A 23,029-nucleotide genomic window follows, 5' to 3' on the forward strand; every position below is an offset into this window, starting at 1 on the left:
CTCTGGGCCTCAGTTTCTCCCTCTATATGGAGAGGGAGGGCGATGAGCAGGATGATTTCTAAGAGTCTGAGAATTTGTGTTCTCTGCTCTCTCAGTCTGCAAAGTGGGCCAAGGGTGAATTCCATCTACACAGTGGTGGGAGGAGACTGGAGGAGGAGCCCTGTTCCAGGCCTTGACTCTTCCATAGTCCAGAAGAGGAGACCACAGTGAGCATGGGTTCCCCGGCCTCGTGGCCTTTCTGAAAGCCTCGCCAGCTGTCCCTGTCTGTCCCTGGCACAGCCTGAACTGGACCCCCTGTCTCAAGCTGTGAAGGGCAAGTGAAGTCAGCAGGGACTATCCCTGTGGGAAAGGGCCTTGGGTACCACCTGGGCTGATGCACCCAACATACAGATGGGAGATTAAAGCCTGGAGAAGGAAGGGTCTTGACTGAGGTCACAGAGGAACTTAGAGTAGAGCCCAGGTGTCCAGTCCCCTAGCCCAGTGTTCTTTGTCTCTGCCCCTACTCGGTGCTTCCAGTGGCTTCTTGTTGATTCCAAAGCCCTTTGGCATTTAAAGCCTTTACCCTGTTGCCTCAGAGCAGCCTGGCTTTTCTTCCTGCCCCAGCAGTGCCAGGCCCCTGCCCCTGAGTGGCAGGATTTATAAGCTGATTTTGTTTAAAGTTCACGCCCGTTTCCATCCCTTTGTGCTGTGCTCCTGCCCAGTTTCTCATCCAAGTGCCAACCCCTAGAAGGCGTGAGCTTCCAAGCTCATCCCCAGTAGGCTCTCAGCCCCCTGGGGGGGAGGGGGCCTCTGAGGATGGGATGTACAAAAATGAGCTCAGACCGCAGGAGGCTCAGGTCACGACAACAGTGACTCACCCTGAGTGGCAGTTGACAGAGTACTTTCACATCCTGCCGACCTCATGGCAGCCTGGAAGCCAGGTTGAGCTGCCGAATCTTCCCCACTTTATAGGGGAGGAGACTGAGGTTCAAGGGAGGGGTGATGTCCCCTAGCCAGTTGGTGGCCAAGCTTTGCAGTGGGGCCTGGTTTTCTGCCCTCCCCGGCTAGTGCCCACTGCCCCGCACAGAGCCCAGAGCGGGTGCTACATAAATATTTGAGTGAGTGAATGAGGGCCACAGGAGAGCCAGACTAGGGGTTAGCCCAGGGTGCAGCAGGAGTATCTCATCCGGCTTTGAGAGATGCAGGAAGGCGTGTTGGATGAGGGCTGAGCACGCCGTGGCTGAGTGTTGAAGGCTTGGTAGGAGTTACCCAGTCGAGGTAGAAAGGTCAGTCTGAGCAGCGGCTGAGCCCGAGAAGCAGAGTGACAGTGCTGGTTGTGGAGAGTGGGCGTGGCCAGCTGTGAGGAATGAGGCCGGCGCTCTCAGCGGGGACTCCGCTGGCTAGGGACGGGCTTGACCACTAGGACTTCTCAAGGTCCCTCCAGGGGCCAGGCCCTGAGGGCTTGCTGAGTCCTGTGGTCAACAGTGCCTGGTGGCCTTAGCTGACCAGCCGTCCTAGATCCCACGGAGAGGCCTGACCTGGGGCTGTTACGGGGACTTTTGGGGAAAGTTGAAATCCTGGTGAAAAAATGAGTGAGGATGCCTAGCAGGCTGGATGTGGATACCGAAGAACCACCTGCATTGTGTGGTCCTTCCGAAACCCTTTTTGGCAGAGACTGTGGCTGATGTGGCCACATCCCTGGGAGGATTTGGGAGAAGGCCGGACGTAAAGGGGAAGGGCCGAGGAAGCAAGCCCACGGACTTGCCTGTAGGAGTGACATGGAGAGTACGCAGGGGCCTTCCATCCCCAACAGGTTACCTGTCTGGGCCCAACGTGGGGAGGGACAGCTAGTGCCTCATGGTCAGTCCCCTGTATGTGTGCCTGGTGCCCCCAGGGCTTCAGCTCTGGCGCCACAGCTCTGAGCAGCGCATCAGAGACCCTGGCTCAGCACTGCTCCCGGAGACATGCCTCGCGCAACAGGTTCTCTGTGGTCAGTAGCCCTTCAGGAGGGTTTCCATTGTAGCAGGCCAGGTGAGAGGCAGAGATGCAGAAGTGAACACCATGGGAGAGCCTAGCACGGGCACAGCTAATTCTGAAACAAAACCATAGACACTAAGGACATGGGCTTTAGAACTGGGTCCACATATTCATTTATTAACTCAGCTGTCCGACTCTGGGCCAGGTGCCACTTCAGTCCTGGCTCCGTCATGGATCCATTAAGTGACCGTGGAAGGGACTTGGCTTTTCCGTGCCTCAGTTTCCTCATCTGTAAAATACGTGTGATGTTAGCTCCTGAGTCATAGGGTTCTAAGATTAGATGAAAGAATGCATGTAGTAGAGCCCCTGATACACCAACTGGTAAGTGGCACACCCTCGATAAGACAGAATGTGGGTGAGGACATCACCGCCTGGATTGTACCCAAGGAAAGCAAACAGGGTTGCGGAAGACAGGGGGACGTTAATGTTCTTGGCAGGCTGTTGGGTTAGGAAGATTAAGCCTGGAGCCTGGCCACTGCCTTCCAACCTCTGAAGTGTTGTCAAGAGGCACGGGCACAGGGCACGGCCTTGTTCTCTGGTTTCAGGAGGCAGAGTTGTGGCCAATGAGGGGAAGCTCCAGGGAGCCAGATTCTACTTCTCACCAGGAAGAAGGGTAGTGAGTTTCCCATCCTGGAGTAGTTCAAGCAGAGGTCAGCTGCGATTGTGGCGAAAATAGAAGAGGGGACGCAAGCCTCAGACGAGAAAGCACTTAGGATTCCACTCAAGACATCTCATTATTGTGATGACTATAATGTTTGAGGCAAAATTTCAGAATTTGGAAAAGTATAAAGAAGTTTTAAAGTCGTTTTTAATCTCACCATGAAGAGGTAGCCTCTGTGTACATTTCAGTGGCATTCTTTCTACTGTTTTCCTCCATGTATGATATATGTGAATGTGACTATTTTTGCAGAATTGGGGAAATATTTTATCTTATTTATTATTTGATATATATTTATGCATTTGTTTTTTGGCTGCGTCGGGTCTTGGTTGCAGCGTGTGGGCTTCTCTCTAGTTGTGGCGCGAGGGCTCCTGAGCTCGTGGGCTCTGTAGTTGTAGCGCGACCCCGCGGCGTGTGGGATCTTAGTTCCCCGACCAGGGATCGAACCCGCGTCCCCTGCATTGGAAGGTGGATTCTTAACCACTGGACTGCCAGGGAAGTCCCTGGGAATATATCTTAAATGATTATATTCTAGTTACTTAATATTTTGTTGGGGGCGTTCTCCCATGTTAAATGGTCCGCGGAAATGTGATTCTTAATGGCCACCTAATGTTCCGTGGATGTTCTGTGGCTCATTTAACCAGTTTGGACACTTGGTCATTTACACTCCCCACTCCTACCCACCCTTGTGTTTTCCTCCTAAGCCGGGAGACTGTGCCTTTTTGTCAGAGGGGAGAGGTTGGGGGAGGGAGGGCCTCCAGGGAGAGATGTCATCTTGGCTGGGTTTTGAAGGTGAATGGGGGCCAGACACTTGTGTCAGGGTGAATGGGGTACACAAGAGGCAGGGCCCCTGACACCTGGTCGGTAGGAGCAGGGCAAATCTGACCTTTGAACTTGCTTTGCTGAGGGTGGGACAGAGGGTCTACGAAAGGAAACTGCCTTTCCCTGGCACTGAGTCCTCTGTCCCAAACATTGTGGGGACGTTGCTGTGTATGTGGCCTCTGAGCTTTGCCCAACCCCCCAAACGATGCCCCCCCACACCGGAAAAATCATCCTAGTTAAAGTCAATACAGGCTTCCATATATATGACCTCTGACAACCTTGTGAGGTTCAGTGCCAGATTTCTATGTTATAAAGAGACATCTGTGCCCTGTGCCCTGAAACCCATCAGAATAATTCCTAATAAATCCTTGCCTTGGACACACAACCTTTGGTAACACACTTTCTGCACATGTACATGTTTTTTAATTCTGTTCCTTTGTAGCTGAATTCCCAATCAGCTAGCATAGGTCCCTGAGAGCCTGAGATGCCCCCAGGCACCTCAGGACTTCCACTGCTGCCTCAGTTGGGTGTTGAGTTTGGGGCCCATGCTTCACGTCATCACGTGTGTTTTTTTAATTATAAAAAGGGCCGAAAAGATAAAACTTCAAATTGTTCATCCGGAAACAGGATGCCATATAAGTCAAGATGGTGACACTCCTGGTAGGAGGGGCTGCCACTAGACATCTCAGTGTTCATAGGTTGGCTAGTAAGCAAAGGTCTGAAATCTACCTGAAAAAGAGTTACAAGAGACCTCAGTGTAACATTCATGAGCATTCATGTTCAAAAACCAAACTTGGAAAAAGTTGGGTAGCCCCCATAAAAGGAAGAGTCTGATGGATGGCCTGAGTCCTGGCTCTGACATCTCGGGGTGCACTTGGGTTTCCCTCCTCAAGGCCTGCACTTTGTCCTCTCAGTGTCCTCCACCCTCAGAGCACTGTGAGCCACCCCGGATGACTGATCGACCAGGGACTGGGCCAGGAAGGGAGCAGGACCTGCAGGTGGGTACAGGGGGAGCTCCCAGGGCCCCGCCCCAGGCAGAGAGAAGGAGAGAGAGCAAATGAGAAATTCCACCTATCTTTAGCATAGATAGATCTAAATCTATCCGTCACCCGAAGACAAGCCATCGACTTCTCACCAAGTAAATGTGAATCCTTAAAAATCATTTATCTTGTGTCACTTTATTTTCAAATCTGAATCTTCCAGAACATCTAGGCCAAATGCCTCACAATACATCCATCCCACACCCATGCTTTCCCCCCAGATACATGATGTACAAACTGACCTACTTCCAGTTTTCCTTCCTCCCCAGCAGTGAAGTTCTTTTTCAGAGTGTACAACGAACCTTGTCATTTCTCCACCACCCCGTGCAACCCTACCCCCTGCCCTCTCCTTGAGAAAACAGCTCTGACATCAGACAAGTTATGTGTAATGGATTTTTTTTATGTTTGTTTATTTGTGGCCGTGCCACGCGGCCCGCGGGATCATAGTCCCCTGACCAGGGATCAAACCCGTACCCCCTACCGTGGAAGCACGGAGTCTTAACCACTGGACCGCCAGGGAAGTCCCTTTAATGGGTTGATTAGTGTCCCTACCCAAACTCATGTACACCCAGAACCTATGAGCATGACCTTATTTGAAACAGGGTTTTTGCCAATGTAATCAGTCGAGATGAGGTCATACTGGATGATGGTGGGCCCTAATCCACCACAAGGACTGGTGTCCTTGTAAGAAGAGGGAACTTTGGACACAGATACACGGGGAGAAGGCCGTGTGATGACAGAAGCAGAGATTGGAGTGATGCAGCTACAAGCCCAGGAACGCCAAGGATTGCTGACAAGCACTGGAAACTAGGAGAGAGGGATGGAACAGAAGCTCCCTCAGAGCCTCCAGCAGGACCCAACCCACCCGATACCTCGGTTTGGGACTTCTAGCCTTCAGAACCGGAAGAGAATAAACTTCTGTTGTTTTAAGTCACCAACGCCCTAGGAAACATATATTTTAAGGTTAATTACTCCCCACCCTCTCTCACCCCTCCCCCACCTTGCCACCAGTAGAAATGGGCAGGAAGAGCCCAGTGCCTCCCCTTTGGAACCACGGCTTGGCAGAAAGGTAGGGAGCACTGCAAACAAGGAGGTGCTTGGACAAGGCCCAAATGCTGTTGGATACCAGCTGCAGCATCTGCAGAGGAAAGCGCACTGGGCCGGGGGTCAGGAGTGGGTCCCACTCCTGCCTCTGTCACTAACTTGCTGTGTGATCTCAGCTGGTTCTGTCCCCCGGGCCTCGATCTCCCCACCAGTAAAATGATCGCCATGGCTGCTTTTAGGTTCCAAGAGAGGTATTTATTCTGCCTGTTGTTGCTCATTGTACGCAAGTCAAACGTGAGTACACTATTGTTTGAAAAATTCTAAGAATTTAGGCAAAACTGAAGCTCCCCCTCCTTGACTGCAATAATTCTAGTCCTTTCTCTAGAGATGATGACTGACTGCCATCAGTGTGCGCTTTTCTAGGTAGTTTTTCCTGTGCATTTACGTACAGTAGAAATAGTTTATTTTGCCTATTCATGTTCTACCAAATGGCTTTCCACTCTTGTTGGTAAATTCCTACTTGTTTTTTTTTAAACATATGAGTGGCATTGCCTAGTGTTATATACCTTAGTGTATTGAGCTGGTGCCCCGTTGTGGATATGAGCCTGGTTTCCAGCGTTTCCCTGTTACAAGTGACCCCGCCCTGAGCACCCTGGAGGAGCCACTGTCCTCGCTAATGGCTGCCGGTCTCTGCTGGCCGTGCTATGGCAGGGTGGGGGTGCTTGCCACGTGTACCTTGCGAGGTGGCTGCTGGGCTCTGTCATCTTCTGCTCCAGGCACTGCAGCGCCCCCTTTTACATCCTCTCCACAGGAGCTGCACAAGAACAGAGGGTGGTATAAAGGGTTCAGGACACCCCCCAGACCCTCCTGAGCAAGGGCCCCTCCTTCCTTGTCCTGCAGAGAAGCCCTCTCCATGCAGGGGCTGACAGCTGAGTGTGTCCAACTGTCAGCTCTGCCGTGCCTGGAGCCAGCGAGCGTGACAGGACTGATAGAGGATGAGGTGTCAGGGTGACCTCACTCTGCCCCTTCTTTTCAACCCACAGCATACCAAAACCAGAAGGGCCCTGATGTATCCCATTGCCCAACTCTATGCCAGAGAGAGGAGGAAACAGAAGCCCAGAGAGGGGAGGGTGCTTCCCCAAGGTCACACAGCAAGCAAGTAGCAAGTCAGGGGCCTGACTCTGGACTCCGACTGGGGAGTTTGCCATTGGGTTGCTGAGACAGGTGGATATCCAGCTGTGTATCTATGCCCTCAGCCCGTCCCTTCCCCCGCTGTGGCCACTGACACCGTTTTCTGTCCCACTCCTTCAGGGTCCTTCTGCCTGGCGGACTGACCCAAATGCTGGAGATGGTACCGAGTGCTCCTGCCAGCTCCAGGCGCTCTCAGGCGAGCAGAGCTGGCAGACCCCTTGGGAGGCTGATACGGGACAGGAAAAGGTGGGCTCTCGGGAGGAAGGAAGGGGATGTGGTATACTGGAAACCCTTTCCTAGGCCTCAGCCCCTCCATCTGTGAATGAGGGGTTGGGCCCTGCGCTCACTGTCTGCCATGGGTGGGCTCAGCAGGTGCGTGGGAGGGAAGTGGTTCTGTCCTCCCCTGAGATCTCTTTCGTCAGCTGGTCAGATGGGAGGGATGGAGGCCACATCCGCCCCTGACTTGGGGTGTTCTAGGGGCATTGCAGGTATTCAGAGAATAGGCGGGGCCTCCTGACACAGCTGAGAGGTACTGGCTGGTGCTCCTACCTTTCATTCGGTTGCGTGGTCACGTCGGTATGTCCCCAGGCAGGCACTGGCTGATGCTGACGCCGTCATGTGTAAAATGAACAAGTTGAAGTAAATCTTTGGCATCCCTGGCCGCGTGAAAGTGAAATCACATTCAGGCATTGCTTTGGCAAAATACTTCTGCCCATCTTAGAGATGGGGAAGCTGAGGCCTGTGGTTATGGTGTTCTTACATCCGAGGCTCTGTAGTTTGGGTGTGAACGCTAACATTTCTCAACAGCCCTGAATATTTTGGTCCTGCCTCTCCCCCACCCGAAGTCCTGGAGGGGCCCCTTGGGCCTCCGCCTCCACAGGCCTCCGCCGCCACCTCCTTCCTGCCTCTACCCTCAGCCAATGGGCTCTGCTGTGGTTGTTCAGATCCCGAAACCAGTGGTGGTGCCAGGGGCCCCACCCACGCTGAGTTCTGACACCGGAAAGCAGCTCTGATACTGCAGAGGGTTGTGACATGAGTCCCTTGAGGCTCAGAATCCCCTAATCGTTTGGCTACTTGGATCAATCTGGCGCGTGCGCGAAGGACGCGGAAGGGGCTCCGCCTCGAGTCTGGATTCCTTTAGGGCTCTGCTCCCTGCTTTGTGACCTCTGACAAGCACTGCTCACCTCCCCTCTGGGCCTCAATTTTTCCATCTGGAAATAGGAGGTGAGGATTGGAATAAACTGTCTCCAGGGGCCCTTCCATCCCTGTCTTCTGGGTCCCAGTAAGCCTTCCTCAGCTTACTGGGTGTGACAGTAAGGTGGGTGTGACAGAACTATGCGGCCACGGGAAGCCAGGGCTGTGGTTTATGGGGATGGCAGAGGAGCTTGGTGAACTCTTAAGGGTCCTTTGATTACTAAATTCTCGAAGCTAAGCAGGATTAATGAGGCCATAAATCACACCGTTCAATCAGAAATACACGATGCCTAAAGGCCCATGAAGAAGATGGAGTGATGGTCCCTAGAGCAAGGTTAGACCAAGTGTCTTCAGGAGAGGCTGAGCCAGCCTCAGGGCTTGGCTTCCATCCTAGCGGGATTCCCAAGGGAAGGAATAGCTGGGAAGTTTCTATCCAAGTTGCTTCTGCCTTCCTCATTCTTTCCTGATGAGGCTCGGAATTTGAGGGAAGTGAGGGGTCTATCCTGGACACTTCAGTATGAGACTATGAAAATTCACCCCAAAGTACTGCAACCTGAATAATACTCAACAGAGCCCCCTGGGACTCTGTTAACGTTGGTGGGTTTTACGTACTGCCTGCACTAGCTAAACACTTGATGCTTACCAGAGGTCTTTACTTGTTGAACATCAGAGATATTTTATAGAATTATTGATGGTTGGAGTTGAGGGCCCTCTGAGATCACTCAGTCAGTCCAACCTGCAAAATGAAGTTTGCCTCTTCTTGTATGCTACCAGTGACAGAGAGCTCACTACCACCACCCCACCCTCCAATAAGGCAGCCTCTCTCTATTTGGGACAGTTCTGAGATTCTTCATATTGCACTTGAAACTTCTAGTCCTTGGACACCATCTTGCCCTTCAAGGCTGTGGACTACACACTAGCAGCTTCTACCTCATGGCAGTCCTGCAGAGGTTTGAAGACGGAGTCCAGAGTTTTTTCTTTTTGTTTTTGTTTTTTGCCTATTCTCGAGGCTGATCAACTATTGTTAACAGTCCCTCCTGTCACTTGGTTTGAATCTCCTACCACATCCTGTCAGCTACTCTTGCACACCTTCCATTCGGTCAGTTTACCCTCCAAAATGCAAGCATATTCGAGAGGGTCTCACCAGGCCCAGTCCGAGCTTACCTGGTTTCCTCATGGCTCTGGGCCCTGTCCTCATGCTCTGCCTGGACCCTGTCTGCTTTCGGAGCCATGTTCTACCGCGGACCAGGTTTGCTTCTGGTTGACCCCAGAGCAGAGCTCTGGTCTGCTTGACAGCAAGGAGCTGGGCCCCCGAACGGTGCATGTCACCAAGATAGAGGGGCCCTGTTTCCAGCCCTCTTAGTTGAAGGGCTGCCCTGGAGCCCAGAAGGACTGAGGAGAACGTCTGTTCCAACCCTGACCCATCACAGATAGGTCCAGAGAGGGGACAGCACTTCCCTCAAGTCACACAGTGAAGCTGGAACCTGGGTCTCCTGGCCTCTCTCCCAGTCCTGGGTTCTCCCTCTATCCCGTGCTGCCAGCTGCCACCTCATAGCTTTCTTCGCCCAAGTTTCCATTGACACAGGAAGCTGCCATTCCTCTTCCAGAGCTCAGACCGGATGCCCCTCCCAGTATGAGGCCTGCCTCACTCTGCTTTTGGAAGGGAAAATTTTTGTGGCCCCCTCCCAGCTCCTGTCCTCTCCCACTGCAGGGTGAACTCTGCTGCATGACCTCTGAGGAGGAAGTAGCCAAGGCCCCACCGTGGGAATTTTCCATGCAGTAGTTGCTTATCGATTCCCGCTCAGCTCTGGGCTGTGTGTCCTCAGGCTTTGGCGAGCCTCAAAATCACCTGGATGGGTTGGTAGATCAGAGCTTCCCAGCACACACACACCACCCTCGGATGCTGTAGGTCTAGAACTGGGCCTGGGAGCTGTGTTAAGCAAGGACTTCAGGTGGTTCTAATACAGGAGACCCTCTATTAGGCCTGGAAATTCCTGGGCATCATAACAGATACTGGGGCAAATCCAAAGTCGATTTCAAAAATGGTCCCTGTCCTCAGGGAGCCCCTTGGACTAGCAGAAGTACAGGTAACTGGGTAGCTACTCACATAGGTGTCTGAACAGGCCCTGGAGCGTAGCGCTGACAGGAGCTAACTCAGCCCTGGGGAGAGACCAGGTAGAAATAATAGATGAGCGGGGCCTGGAGGCCTGAGAAATTATTGACCATGTGTCATGCTGGGATGGTCTTGAACACACGGTTGTGCATCTTGTGGCCAGGAGCACAGTAGGTTGTTTTGGTTTGGTTTTGGCCTAGCAAATTGGTCAACATGAAAAAAAAATTTTTTAATTAAAGAAAAAAAAAGACACTAGTCCATGTAGACAAGGTTGCAGTGAAACTGGCCTTCTGTGTGTTATTAGTGGGTGAGTTAATTGATAGAACTTTCTGGAGAGTAGAGCCAGTAATTTTATTTTATTATTATTATTTTTTAATCTTATATTTCTTTTTTTTTTAAATTTTATTTATTTTTGGCTGCATTGGGTCTTCATTGCTGCACGCGGGCTTTCTCTAGTTGAGGCAAGTGGGGGCTACTCTTCATTGCGGTGCCCGGGCTTCTCATTATGGTGACTTCTCTTGTTGCAGAGCACAGGCGGAGCCAGTAATTTTAGATGTGTGAAAAATTTTATAAATCAGTATGTTCTCTAAAGCATGATTTGGAAATTAAAAAATGGAAATAATGTATATATTCAACAGTGGATTTTTTTTTTTTTGGCTGTGCCATGTGGCATGTGGGATCTTAGTTCCCCAACCAGGGATCGAACCTGTGCTCCCTGCATTGGGAGCGCGGAGTCTTAACCACTGGACCACCAGGGAAGTCCCTCAACTTTTTTTCCCTCAATGTGAAAAAAAAAAGATGTGGATTTTTTTTTCACATCTGGATTTATGTTTATTCACATGTGGGAGGGAATAACATTTTACAGTTAGATCACAAATATCAGAAAGCTACTCAAAGTGGGAGCTTCATAGAAATGTTAGAGAGTGGAAGGAGATACATGAAGGCATTATTTTTTTTAAAAAGCAAATTCTTTGCGGTCAACATATTCTTGCAAACTATTTTGAAAATGAAACACTCAATTAGATATTGAGTAATAATTAATGATTTAAAACCAGTGGAGGTTGTATGGATTAAAAAACCATTCAACTGTGGTTTATTGATTAAATGATTAAATTCACCTGTAAGGATGTCATACTCAAGTCATTAAAATTAATATATTTACAGAATATTTAATGCCATGTAGTAAATGCTCATATTTGAAAAAGTAAGATGTAAGAAAGTATAATATTCCAATAATGAATAAATATGTATTATTTATTACCACTATAATTGGAAGAAGATGTTTACCAATATTTAAATATCAAGAAAATGGAGAGGAGAACAGTAGAGTGTGGACAGATTATGAGTGTTGAATGTCATTCTGAAGGAGTTATCCTGGGGGCAGGGGTACCATCAGGATCTGGAGACTCAAGCACAAGGCCATGTCCTGCCTAAGGTCTGGAAGCTGTTAGTGGAGAAGAGTTTTCCACCTTCTGTGGTGGTTATTTGGGAGAAGACAGTTTCTCATGAGCTTTATGAACTTTTTTCAGGCAACCTGAGGCCAGTGGCAGCCCAGAAGATCTAGGAAAGCGCTGTGCGTCTTTGCTCTTGCCGTGCTTTTCAAACATAACGTGATAACTGTCATAATGCCATGTTTGAGATCTTAGAATATGCCAGACGTTATAGGTGCCTTATCTCATCTAATCCTTAAAATAACCTCCTGAGGAAACCAAGGCTTGGAGAGGCCATGTAGTCACACAGTGTTGGATTTAGTATTTGAATCCAGATCTGGGTGATTTTAGACTCCCACAGTTCTTAACCATACTGTTCTGAGACCTTGTTCTTATGCTGATTTTGACATCGAGGTCCCGTTAGACGGTGTCTTACCTCCCCAGCTCCAGTTTCCTCCCTTGTAATAACCCTTGCCTCTCAGTGCGGTTGAGAGGATCTGAAATCAGACACTCAGCGTTTGAACGCCATGGGCGTCGTTGGGTGAAACTAAGACCTCCTCACCTCCACTTCACAAAGGAGGAAGTGGGAGCCCGGAGGAGGAAGGAGACTTGTCCAAATTTGTGGAAAAGCCAAGACTGGAATTCTGGAAATCTCACTCTCATAAAAACGTTGACCAGATTAGCGTAACGAGTGGTGGCAACAGGGACAAGACAACCGTTGGTGTTTATCTCCCTCCTTCCTCCAGCCCAGGGTGGAGAGGCTGCCTCCTGTCATTTCCCCAGAATCCTGTGTTGACAGCTTGTGCCTGGGCCAGGCGTCCCCTCTCCCATGGGCAGGAGGGCGGAGACTTCACAGGGTGGGTGGAGGGAGGGTGACAGGCGTGCCAGCCACTGAGCAGATGTGGGGACCAGGGCCTGGGGGAAGCACTGTGCCTTGCTCAGTTTGCCGGGATTTCACACAGCACCAGGCCCTGTGCCAGGCACTGTGGGGCAGGAGCAGAATGTTCTAGAAGCCTTCCCTTCTCTTCCTTCCTCAACCGGAAGTATGCTTTCTAGCAGCATTTCATTCATTCTCAAGTTCAGGAAATTGTTAATAATTTTTATTTTAGCAATCTATTATTACAGAAAAAAGTAAAGCTTTTCCTTCACAATGATAATTCACAATTGAATGCTTTCATAGCCTTTTCACAGGCTGACTTATTGAAGTGATTTTGAAAATGGGGCCTAGGGACTTACCTGGTGGCACAGTGGTTAAGAATCCGCCTGCCAATGCAGGGGTCACGGGTTTGAGCCCCGGTCTGGGAAAATCCCACATGCTGTGGAGCAACTAAGCCTATGCACCACAACTACTAAAGCCCACGCACCTAGAGCCCGTGCTCTGCAACAAGAGAAGCCACTGCAATGAGAAGCCCGCACACTGCAACAAAGAGTAGCCCCCGCTCACCACAACCAGAGAAAGCCCGCATGCAGCAACGAAGACCCAACGCAGCCAAAAATAAATAAATTTTAATTAATAAAAATTAAATGGGGCCTAGAATATCTTTTTTTTTTAATCAGAACACTTTTTCAAGGTATAGTTGAGAAGTAACATATTAATTTCAGGTGTACAGCCTAAGGATTCAATATTTATATACATTGTGAAATGATCACAATAAGTCTAGCTAACATCCTAGAGCATTTTGAAAAGTATACAAAATAGCTTAAATTTTTTTTCTACCCCAGATCCTGGTCCAGTGGCCAGTGCCAGACTTTGACCAACTTTTCACCTCTCTGGGGTGAAATGAGAAAATGAAAGGTGTGAATGTGTGTGTAACGTTGAGTAAGATGTTACTTCACCTTTCCTGGAAGAACTATCTTGAGCTTTCCTTAATATACTTTGGAAGGTTAAAATGTCTTCTGTTTTATGAAATGATAGTGATAGTCTGCAAATAATTTTTGTCAGCAGCCTTTCTTGTCAACCCATATCAATTCTCCTATTTCAAAATATTATTTATGAAAACTGAAATCTGGGAGCCACTGACACTGCCTTGTGGTACAGAAGGCCCTTTTGCCTCAGTTCTCTCCTATGATCAGATTCAACCCACACTGGCCAAGGTTGGTTACAGTGCCCACTAGGTATGGCTCAAATCCTTGACTCTGCTAGTTGTCCCCTGCTTTACCTTGATGGGCTCCTCACCTGCCTCAGCCTTGTCATCTTTAAATTGGGGGGCATTCGTATTTCCCAGGGTCCTTCTAAAGATTACCTGAGATAGTATAGATAAGACAGCATAGTGCCTGGTACATCCTGGCTGCAGTATCTCACCCCCATCTGTCACGTTAAGTACTGCTGTCTCCTTATAGTTGGGGAAACAGCCCTTCTAGCAGAGAAGAAGCATAGTAAAACATGGCACGAACTTTGATGCTCTGCTTTCAATACAGGGAAGTTGGCTGGAAGTTGTGGTAGCCACAAGCCCCGAGAGGGAAGGGGAATTGTCTCTGAACTGGGGGTTAGGAAGTTTTAAGACACCTAAAGGCCATAACTGGGGTGAGGGTAATAGCAGAAGGTCTGGCCAAGTCCCTAGAGAAGGAAGATAAGGGCAGAGAGGGGCCCATGGTTGGTGGCCAAGCCAAATCACAAGAATCTAAGGAGAGACCAACCAGCATCAAACTCCCCGCGGAGGGTTTCCCTGGCCAAGATGAGAAATTCTGCTCTGAGAACCCTTTCCTCACAAAGGGAGTGCTGCCTCGGCATGGTGAGGAAGGAAGCCTAAGTGAACTGGGCCTAGAGCCGGGTTTGGCACGACTGGAATTCCTGTCTTGCCTTTAGAAGAATCTTACCATAGCATCCATCCTCACACTGACCTCCTACCTTCTTCCTTCATCCTCATTGTTGTCTCATCTCTTCCAGAGGTGCCAAGGACCAGATCAGCCTCCCAAACCAGAGCTGCAGGAACTGGGTCCCCTCAATGGTGACACAGGTGAGTAGGCAGCCCTGTAAATGCCCTCCCTGACATCTATGAGATTTCCTACTTTATAATCAGCAGACATGATATGGCTATTTAATTATCTCACAAGATTTTACTTAGGTTACATTAATAGGAGTATCATGTCTAAAATCAGGGAGGTGATAGTTCTTCCCTGTTCCTGACTATTCATACCACACCTGGAGTGCTGAGTTTATTTCTGGAAAATACATCTTCAGAGGAATCCAGAACAATTGGAGAGAGTACAATGGAGAAAGATGAGGCTGGTGAGGAATCTGGAAACCATGTCTTGAAGGAACAGTTAAAGAAACAGAGGATGTTGCAATAAAACACAACAGTTCTCTCCAAGAGACTGAAGTGTCCTCATGGAGAAGAAAGATGAGGCTTGTTCAGTGACCCAGAGATCAGTACTAGGGCCTCAATGTAGCAGAAACAGGCTGGCAGAATTCAGTTTAATCTCAAAGGATTTTTCATGTGGTTGTTGGTTTAACATCATCAGAGGTACTTCATAATAGGATGAGCTCTCCATCTCTGAAAGTGTTTCATGAACACCTGGAGGCTGTCAGGGATATTGTAGATGAAGTTCAAGTACCAGATAAGCAACTGGGTCAGAATTCAGAGGTTCTCCAATCTGAATGTACATAAGAATTACCTGGGGTGGGTGATTTTCAAAAGTACAGATTCTGGGGCCTTACCACAGACCAACTAAATAAGGATCTCTGGGAGCGGGGCTGAAGACTCTGCATTGTTAGGGATGATAAATCTTTTTAATAAGCTTCTCCCCAGTTGGGGCCAGTCTGGTACTGCTGACCAACGTTTGGGACCCCGAGCCAGATGATTTATGAGAGCTGATCATGACCACCGCCTCCGCCCAGGACCCAGGGCTCAGACTTCCTATCTGATGGACTGACCACAGCCTCTTTCCTCACATTTCTCGTCATATCTTGTACCCAACCTGGCCTATGAAGTTCTGTAGTAATATTACTACTACATTTCCTTTTATTTATTTATTTATTTATGGCTGTGTTGGGTCTTCATTGCTGCTCACAGGCTTTCTCTAGTTGCAGTGAGCAGGGGCTACTCTTCGTCGCAGTGAGCTGGATTCTCATTGCAATGGCCTCTCTTGTTTCAGAGCACGGGCTCTAGGTGCGCAGGCTTCAGTAGTTGTAGCACGTGGGCTCAGTAGTTGTGGCTCACAGGCTCTAGAGCACACAGGCTCAGTAGTTGTGGCGCACACGGACTTTGTTGCTCCGTGGCATGTGGGATCTTCCCGGACCAGGGATCGTACCCGTGTCCCCTGCATTGGCAGGAGGATTCTTAACCACTGTGCCACGAGGGAAGTCCCTATTACTACTACATTTATAATAATGCTAACAATGCTAGTATTAGCCTCCAGTGCTTGTCATGAACACTGAGGAATATTTAGAGAACATTTAGTGAACAATGAAGAGTACTTATTGATCACCTCCAAATGCCTGGCACTACACTTAGTGCTTTTTAAAATTCATTCATTTGTTGTATTTTTTAGATTCTACATATAAGCGGTAACATACAGTATTGGTCTTTCTCTGACTTAGTGCACTAAGCATAATACCCTCTAGGTCCATCCATGTTGTTGCAAATGGCAGAATTTCATCCTTTGTCATGGCTGAGTAATACTCCTTTACACGTATATACTGCATCTACTTTATCCATCCATGTGTTGATGGACACTTAGGTTGCTTCCACGTGTTGGCTATTGTACAATTACTGCTTTTTATGCATAAGCTGGTAGAACAAGGTGGTAGTTCAGAATGTCTGCTGTGGAATCACATCGTGTAGGTTCACAGTCCTTTATCCCGATTGTGAACTGGGTAATCTTGCGCAGGTTGCATGATTTCTTTGTCCCTCAGTTCCCTCATCCGTGACATGGGGATAATCACAGTGCCCACCACTCTGGGTGGTTGTGAGGATTCAGTGAGTAATACCTGTGAGATACTTGGAACAGAGCTGGGTGTGTTTCTGAGCATGGTAAGCGCTCTTTATTGTTTACCTGCTGTTGTTATTTTTATCGCCATTGTTTTCTGACTTAACTATCTCAATAGCCCCATGAGGTAGGTATTATCATTATCCTGATTTAATTGAAGCCCCGAGAGGGTGGGTCCCTGCCTTAGGTGAGACCCAGAGCCTGTTGGACTCAGAGTGGCATCACCAGGCCTGTTTGGGGGTTTCCTGTTTGCGTCTCCTCACTGTTCACAGCAGCCTCTCTGCCCCCCGCTTCGGGGGATGCTGAAGGTGAGGGGTCACACACTCAGACACAGGGTCCAGCAAGTAACGTGTGTGACCAAGTGGCCCCTTACACGCGTCCTCTGTGAGCAAAGGGCAGAGCCACATCCTGGACGGAGGGGAAGGCAGCTGCCCCTCAGCCCAGCTCCTGCTTTGACACTAAGGCACACACCGCCACTTCTTTGGCTTCTTCAAGATAAGTTGGAAATCTGTCGTATTAAGTAAAATCTGCCCAGTTATTAAGCGTCAGCCACTATTTGTTTTTAATTTAGATATTGGGTAGAGCAGCGTCCCCAACCTTTTTGGTACCAGGGACCGTTTTCGTGGAAGACAATTTTTCCAAGGACTGGGGCATGACGGGGGCGGGGGGGGGATGGTTTTGAGATGACTCAAGTGCATTACTTTTATTGCGCACTTTATTTCTATTATTATTACATCAGCTCCGTTTCTGATCATCGGGCATTAGATCCCGGCGGTTGGGGACCCCTGGGGTAGAGCAAATAGCACCTTTATGGGCTGAACATGTCCTGTGAGTTACCGGCTCTGCTATAGATCCCAGGGGCAAAATGAGACCCCTGGCTTCTGCACTTTATGAAGGAGGGTCTCCAAAGCCAGGGAGGTTTAAGGAGCTGCCTCTGGAGGTTGACCCCCGAGCTGAGACCATTCTTGAGGAGGAGACAGGCTCCCCAGCCCTTAGCTTGAGCCTCATACACCCTCTCTGCTGGGCCTGGTCCCAGCCTCTGCTCTGTGATTGTTTTTTTCCTCCCTCACCTATAGCCACAACTGTCCATCTCTGTGCATCTGAGGAGGCTGGGCAGCACCAGAAGGCTCTCACCAGAATTCTCCAGCAACACGAAGAGGACAAGAAGAAATGGGCACAGAAGGTAAGGCCCAGCCCCTCTCTTTTCCTCCTGCTCTGCTGACCATGTTAAATCCCAGAGTGAGGCCATCTTTTGTCCTTATTGTTGGTGTGAGTATCTCTTACTTGTTTTACCAGGAAGAGAGTCCTTTATCTGTTGAACAAATATTTGTAACTGCTGGCATATAATTCATTATATTCATTCTATGCAATAAAAGGTGGGGAAACACTAACATAACAAAGGGCTTCCTGCCCTCAGTGGCATCAGGATTAGAAGATTCCAAAATCCCTTTCCACCTGGTAAATCTCTGGGAACCCCCTTCTAAGCCCTAAAGAGGGCAAAGTCAGCCACACCTGCTATGTCTTGGAGGCCTTGTGCCCTCTCTGGGCACATGTCATTCCCATCACTCCGATCAGCGGGTAGGACTCTGATCACCAACCTCCAAAAGGCTCCAGTGTCGGTGAGTGAATAAGTGAGGCTGCCCTGAACCTACTCAGTCTTATCCTGTTCTGGACCCTCCGCCCCCAGGTGGAGAAGGAGAGGGAACTAGAGCTTGGAGAGAAACTGAATGAACAGCGAAGAGTCCTGGAGGGAGAGCACGCGGAGGCCCTGAGAGGTAAGGACAAGATGCACTTGGGAGGGTGTGGAACGGACTCCTTCTGTTCCACCAGCTGAGTTCACACGGGACTCCCACTGTCCCCTCCCTCCCAGCTCTGGTCCATAAGCAGTTGGTCACTTCAGGGCTGGAGTTTGCAGCGTCCTTCGACTTGTCCTTTCAGGCATGTAAAATCTGACCCCATCCTTTGTTTTACCTTAGTTGAGAGGTGTTTTTCCTTTCCATTTTAAAAGCAATTTGTATTCATTACAGGACATTTGGAAAATAGGAGAATTTAAAAATATCTGTTTTCCTTCCCCACAATGCTGACGGCTCTTACAATTTATGGTTAGGTTGATTTTTTTTTTTCAAGTAACTTTCTTTCCTTTTACATGTGATGTGCTCATCAAAGAAAATTTAGAATGTATGGATTAAACAAAAACATCTTACAGCATAATGGTTGGATCTCAGACTCTGCAAATGGTCTCTGGGTTTGAATCCCAGCTTCACCATTTACCAGCTGTGTAACCTTGAAGAAGTTAGTTAACCCTTGTTCATAGGGTCTTTATGAGAATCAAACAATTTAATTTATAGTTAGTTAGTTAGATAGATAGATAGATAGATAGGTAGATGAAGGAATCTAGAACAGTCCCTGATAGTTCACAAGATACTTAGCAAGTATTTATTAGTATATTTTTATTACTGAGAAAATTAAAATTGTGTGTAATTCCACCCAGAACTAATCACTGCTACCCCTTTGATATAGATCCCTTTTACTTCCTTTGTGTGTATTTACCTAGAATATATATCTATGCACACACACACACTTTGGGGGGAGGAGATAAATGGATTTTTTCACTTTGAATTGTATTAACATCTTGTCATTAAACTCCTGTAGCACAGTTTTAGTAACTACGTAGCATTCCGGTGTGTACCTTTGCTCATTTAACCGAGCCCCTCTGGTTAGGCATTTCGGCAGTTTCAAACTTTTGCCATTGTTTATAATAGCAGTGATTCTTACACGGTGAACCTCATTTTGTAAAATCTTGGCCACACTCATGATTTTATCATTAGAATAACATCCTCGTAGGGTTGGTATGGCAAAGTTTATGTACATATATCTTTTAGTTTGGTAAAATACACCTAAGATTTACCATTAGTGACATTTACTCCATTCACAGTGCCCTGCAACCATCACCACTGTCCACTTCCAGAACTCTCTCATCCTAAAGGCAAACCCCATACCCACTAAGCAGTCACTCCCAAACCCCACCCTCCCCCTTCCAACCCCCCAGCAACTATCACTCTGCTCTGAGTCTCATGGCTGTGCCACTGCGGACACTCGTGTAAGTGGAATCATACAACCCCTGCATCTGGCTTCCTTCACCCAGCATAACACTTCCAAGGCTCATCCATGCCGCAGTGTGCATTTGCACTCCATTCCTTTTTCTCCCCCCATTTTTAAAATTATTCCATTCCTTCTTGTGGCTGAATAATATCCCATTGCCTGGGCACCCCACACTCTCTTATCCATTCATCAGCTGATGGATGCCTGGGCTATGAACCAGTGCCACCAGGACAAGCGCCTGCTTGAACACCTGCTTTCAGTTCCCCTGGGTGTACGCTTAGGAGTAGAACTGCTGGGTCCCATGGTAATTCTATGCTTAACTTTCTGAGAAACCACCAAACTGTTTTCCACAGTGGCTGCACCACTTTTCAGTTCCAACATCATTGCACAAGGGTTCCAATTGCACCACATCCTTGCCAACACTTGTTAGTTTCCATTGTTGTTGCTATTATTATTATTGCCATCCTAGTGAGTGCAAAGTGGTATCTCATCATGGTTTTGATTTGCATTTCCCTAATGACTAATTTTTCTGAGCATCTTTTCATGTGCATGTTGGCCATTTGTATAGCTTCTTTGGGGAAGGTTATCTAGATTTTTTTTTTTTTTTTTGCTGTACGCGGGCCTCTCACTGTTGTGGCCTCTCCCGTTGCGGATCACAGACTCCGGACGCGCAGGCTCAGTGGCCATGGCTCACGGGCCCAGCCGCTCCGTGGCATGTGGGATCTTCCTGGACCGGGGCCCAAACCCGTGTCCCCTGCGTCGGCAGGCGGACTCTCAACCACTGCGCCACCAGGGAAGCCCTATCTAGATTTTTGATGCTATTGAAATTGACCTTGAAAATGTTAAGCCAGTTTTTCTTTAATCATCAGTATTTGTATGACTTTCCCCCAGAGTTATTTATCTTTTTAAAAACACAGTTAAGATTATTTTATATGTAAAATTTTATATCTTGTTCTTTTTATTTAACATTGTATCAAACATGTTTCCAAGTAATTCTTCTGCTACTAAAATGTAAAATCTAGACCACTGCATACATGGTTTTCCTTATTTCCTGTGAGTCTAGACATATAGATTTTTAACTATTGTAAGTAACACTGCACTAAACGTGTTTTGCGTAAAGATGTGCCCACATTTTACATTATATCCTTAGATTCCCAGAAATGGAATAACTAGAACAGAGGTCTGAACAATTTTAAGAATCTTGAAACATATTGCAACATTAGCGCAATTTTGAAACAGAATTGAAGCCCTTGCCCTGGGAATTTGAAGGGTTGCACTTTAATACTAATACACCCCGTGAAACTGGGTCTGTCACTGGACCTTAGTTCACTTTCTGTATCTCTAAAACCTACCTTGAATCTCCTTTCAGTATGTGTATCTCTAAAATCTTCCTTCCCTCCCTCTCCAGGCTATTATGGGAAAAGAACTTTCTTCTCCAAGCAGAGCATTGCTTTGATATTAATTTTAGCATTGTAAATATATTGATAAGAAAATTTTCCTACTGTAACAACCCCAGAGGGGAAGGGACTGCCTGTCTCGAGTTCTTCCCATCAGTCAGAATTCTTTCATAGTTACTTTTGAATTGCTTGGCACCAATTAGGTGCTCCTAAGTGTGTATTAAATGAATGACTAAAAGCACAGCATGGGGGAAGTATAACTGTGAGAGGCTAGTGGTGGTTATTCACATTTGATAACCTTGTTGTCTTTTATTTTCTACTTTTGTTTTTATTTTTTAATTATTATACATTAAAATTGACTTTCTGATATACAGTTTCATAAACTTTAACACACGTGTAGATTCGTACAACCATCACCATAATCCAATATAGAACAGTTCCATCACCCCCAAAACACTCTCTCAGGCTGCCCATTTGTATTCACATCTTCTCCCACCCCAACCCCTGACAACCGCTGATCTGTTCTCCACCACTATGGTTTTGTCTTTTTGAGGCTGTTAGAGAAACAAAACAATACAATATAATTTTTAACATTGTCTTCTTTCCCTCATCATGATGCCTTTGAGAGTCATCCAAGTGGCTGGGTGTATCAATAGTACCTTCTTTTTCATGGCTGAGTTGTGATCTAGTGTTCACTCATCCCCTTGTCCCTGGGGGGACAGGTCGTTTCCAACTTGAGGCAATTATGAATAGAGCTCTTCTAAACATTTGTGTACATGTCTCTGTGTGTTCTTTAGTTTCTTGGGTAAACACCTAGGAGTGGAATGGATATCATAAATGTATGTTCAGCTTTATGAGAAATGACTAAACTGCTTTCCTAAGGGACCATCATTTTACATTCCCATCAGTGATGGATGAGTTCCACTGTTCCTTTTCACCAACACTTGTCAGTACTTTTTATTTTTTGCTGTTCTAATAAATAAACAGTGGTGACTCACTGTGGGTGTAATTTGCATTTCAGTAATGACTAATCATATAGAACATCTCTTCTTGTGTTTATTTGCTGTCTGTATAACTTCTTTGGTAAAATGTCTGTTCAAATCCTTTGCCCATTTTAATTAACTTGTTTGTTCTTACTGTAGAGTTTTGGTTTTTTTTTAAACATCTTTATTGGAGTATAATTGCTTTACAATGGTTTGTTAGTTTCTGCTTTATAACAAAGTGAATCAGTTAAACATATACATATGTTCCCATATCTCTTCCCTCTTGCATCTCCCTCCCACCCCTCTAGGTGGTCACAAACCGCGGAGCTGATCTCCCTGTGCTATGTGGCTGCTTCCCACTAGCTATCTATTTTACGTTTGGTAGTGTATATATGTCCATGCCTCTCTCTCACTTTGTCACAGCTTACCCTTCCCCCTCCCCATATCCTCAAGTCCATTCTCTAGTAGGTCTGTGTCTTTATTCCCGTCTTACCCCTAGGTTCTTCATGACCTTTTTCTTTTTCTTAGATTCCATATATATGTGTTAGCATACGGTATTTGTTTTTCTCTTTCTGACTTACTTCACTCTGTATGACAGACTCTAGGTCCATCCACCTCACTACAAATATCTCAATTTCGTTTCCTTTTATGGCTGAGTAATATTCCATTGTATAATGTGCCACATCTTCTTTATCCATTCATCCGATGATGGACACTTGGGTTGCTTCCACGTCCTGGCTATTGTAAATAGAGGTGCAATGGACATTTTGGTACATGACTCTTTTTGAATTATGGTTTTCTCAGGGTATATGACCAGTAGTGGGATTGCTGGGTCGTATGGTAGTTCTATTTTTAGTTTTTTAAGGAACCTCCATACTGTTCTCACAGTGGCTTTATCAATTTACATTCCCACCAACAGTGCAAGAGGGTTCCCTTTTCTCCACGCCCTCTCCAGCATTTATTGTTTCTAGATTTTTTGATGATGGCCATTCTGACCGGTGTGAGTTGATACCTCACTGTAGTTTTGATTTGCATTTCTCTAATGATTAATGATGTTGAGCATTCTTTCATGTGTTTGTTGGCAATCTGTATATCTTCTTTGGAGAAATG

At 47.3% G+C, this 23,029-nt stretch overlaps 1 protein-coding gene across 1 annotated transcript in view; it reads left to right on the plus strand.

Annotated features, from left to right (window-relative positions):
* Positions 1 to 23,029, plus strand: part of CCDC69 (coiled-coil domain containing 69) — a 40,542-nt gene that overhangs the window by 8,372 nt on the left and 9,141 nt on the right. Inside the window, exons 3-5 of the mRNA XM_027081393.1 lie at positions 14,396 to 14,465; positions 17,514 to 17,620; positions 18,125 to 18,212. Of these exons, the coding sequence (XP_026937194.1) occupies positions 14,396 to 14,465; positions 17,514 to 17,620; positions 18,125 to 18,212 (265 nt within the window). The remainder of the gene's footprint in view (positions 1 to 14,395; positions 14,466 to 17,513; positions 17,621 to 18,124; positions 18,213 to 23,029) is intronic.

The sequence above is a fragment of the Aethalodelphis obliquidens genome, unplaced genomic scaffold (genome assembly GCF_003676395.1).
Source record: "Aethalodelphis obliquidens isolate GAN/ISIS:26980383/991018 unplaced genomic scaffold, ASM367639v1 scaffold45, whole genome shotgun sequence".
NCBI classification, from domain to species: domain Eukaryota; kingdom Metazoa; phylum Chordata; class Mammalia; order Artiodactyla; family Delphinidae; genus Aethalodelphis; species Aethalodelphis obliquidens.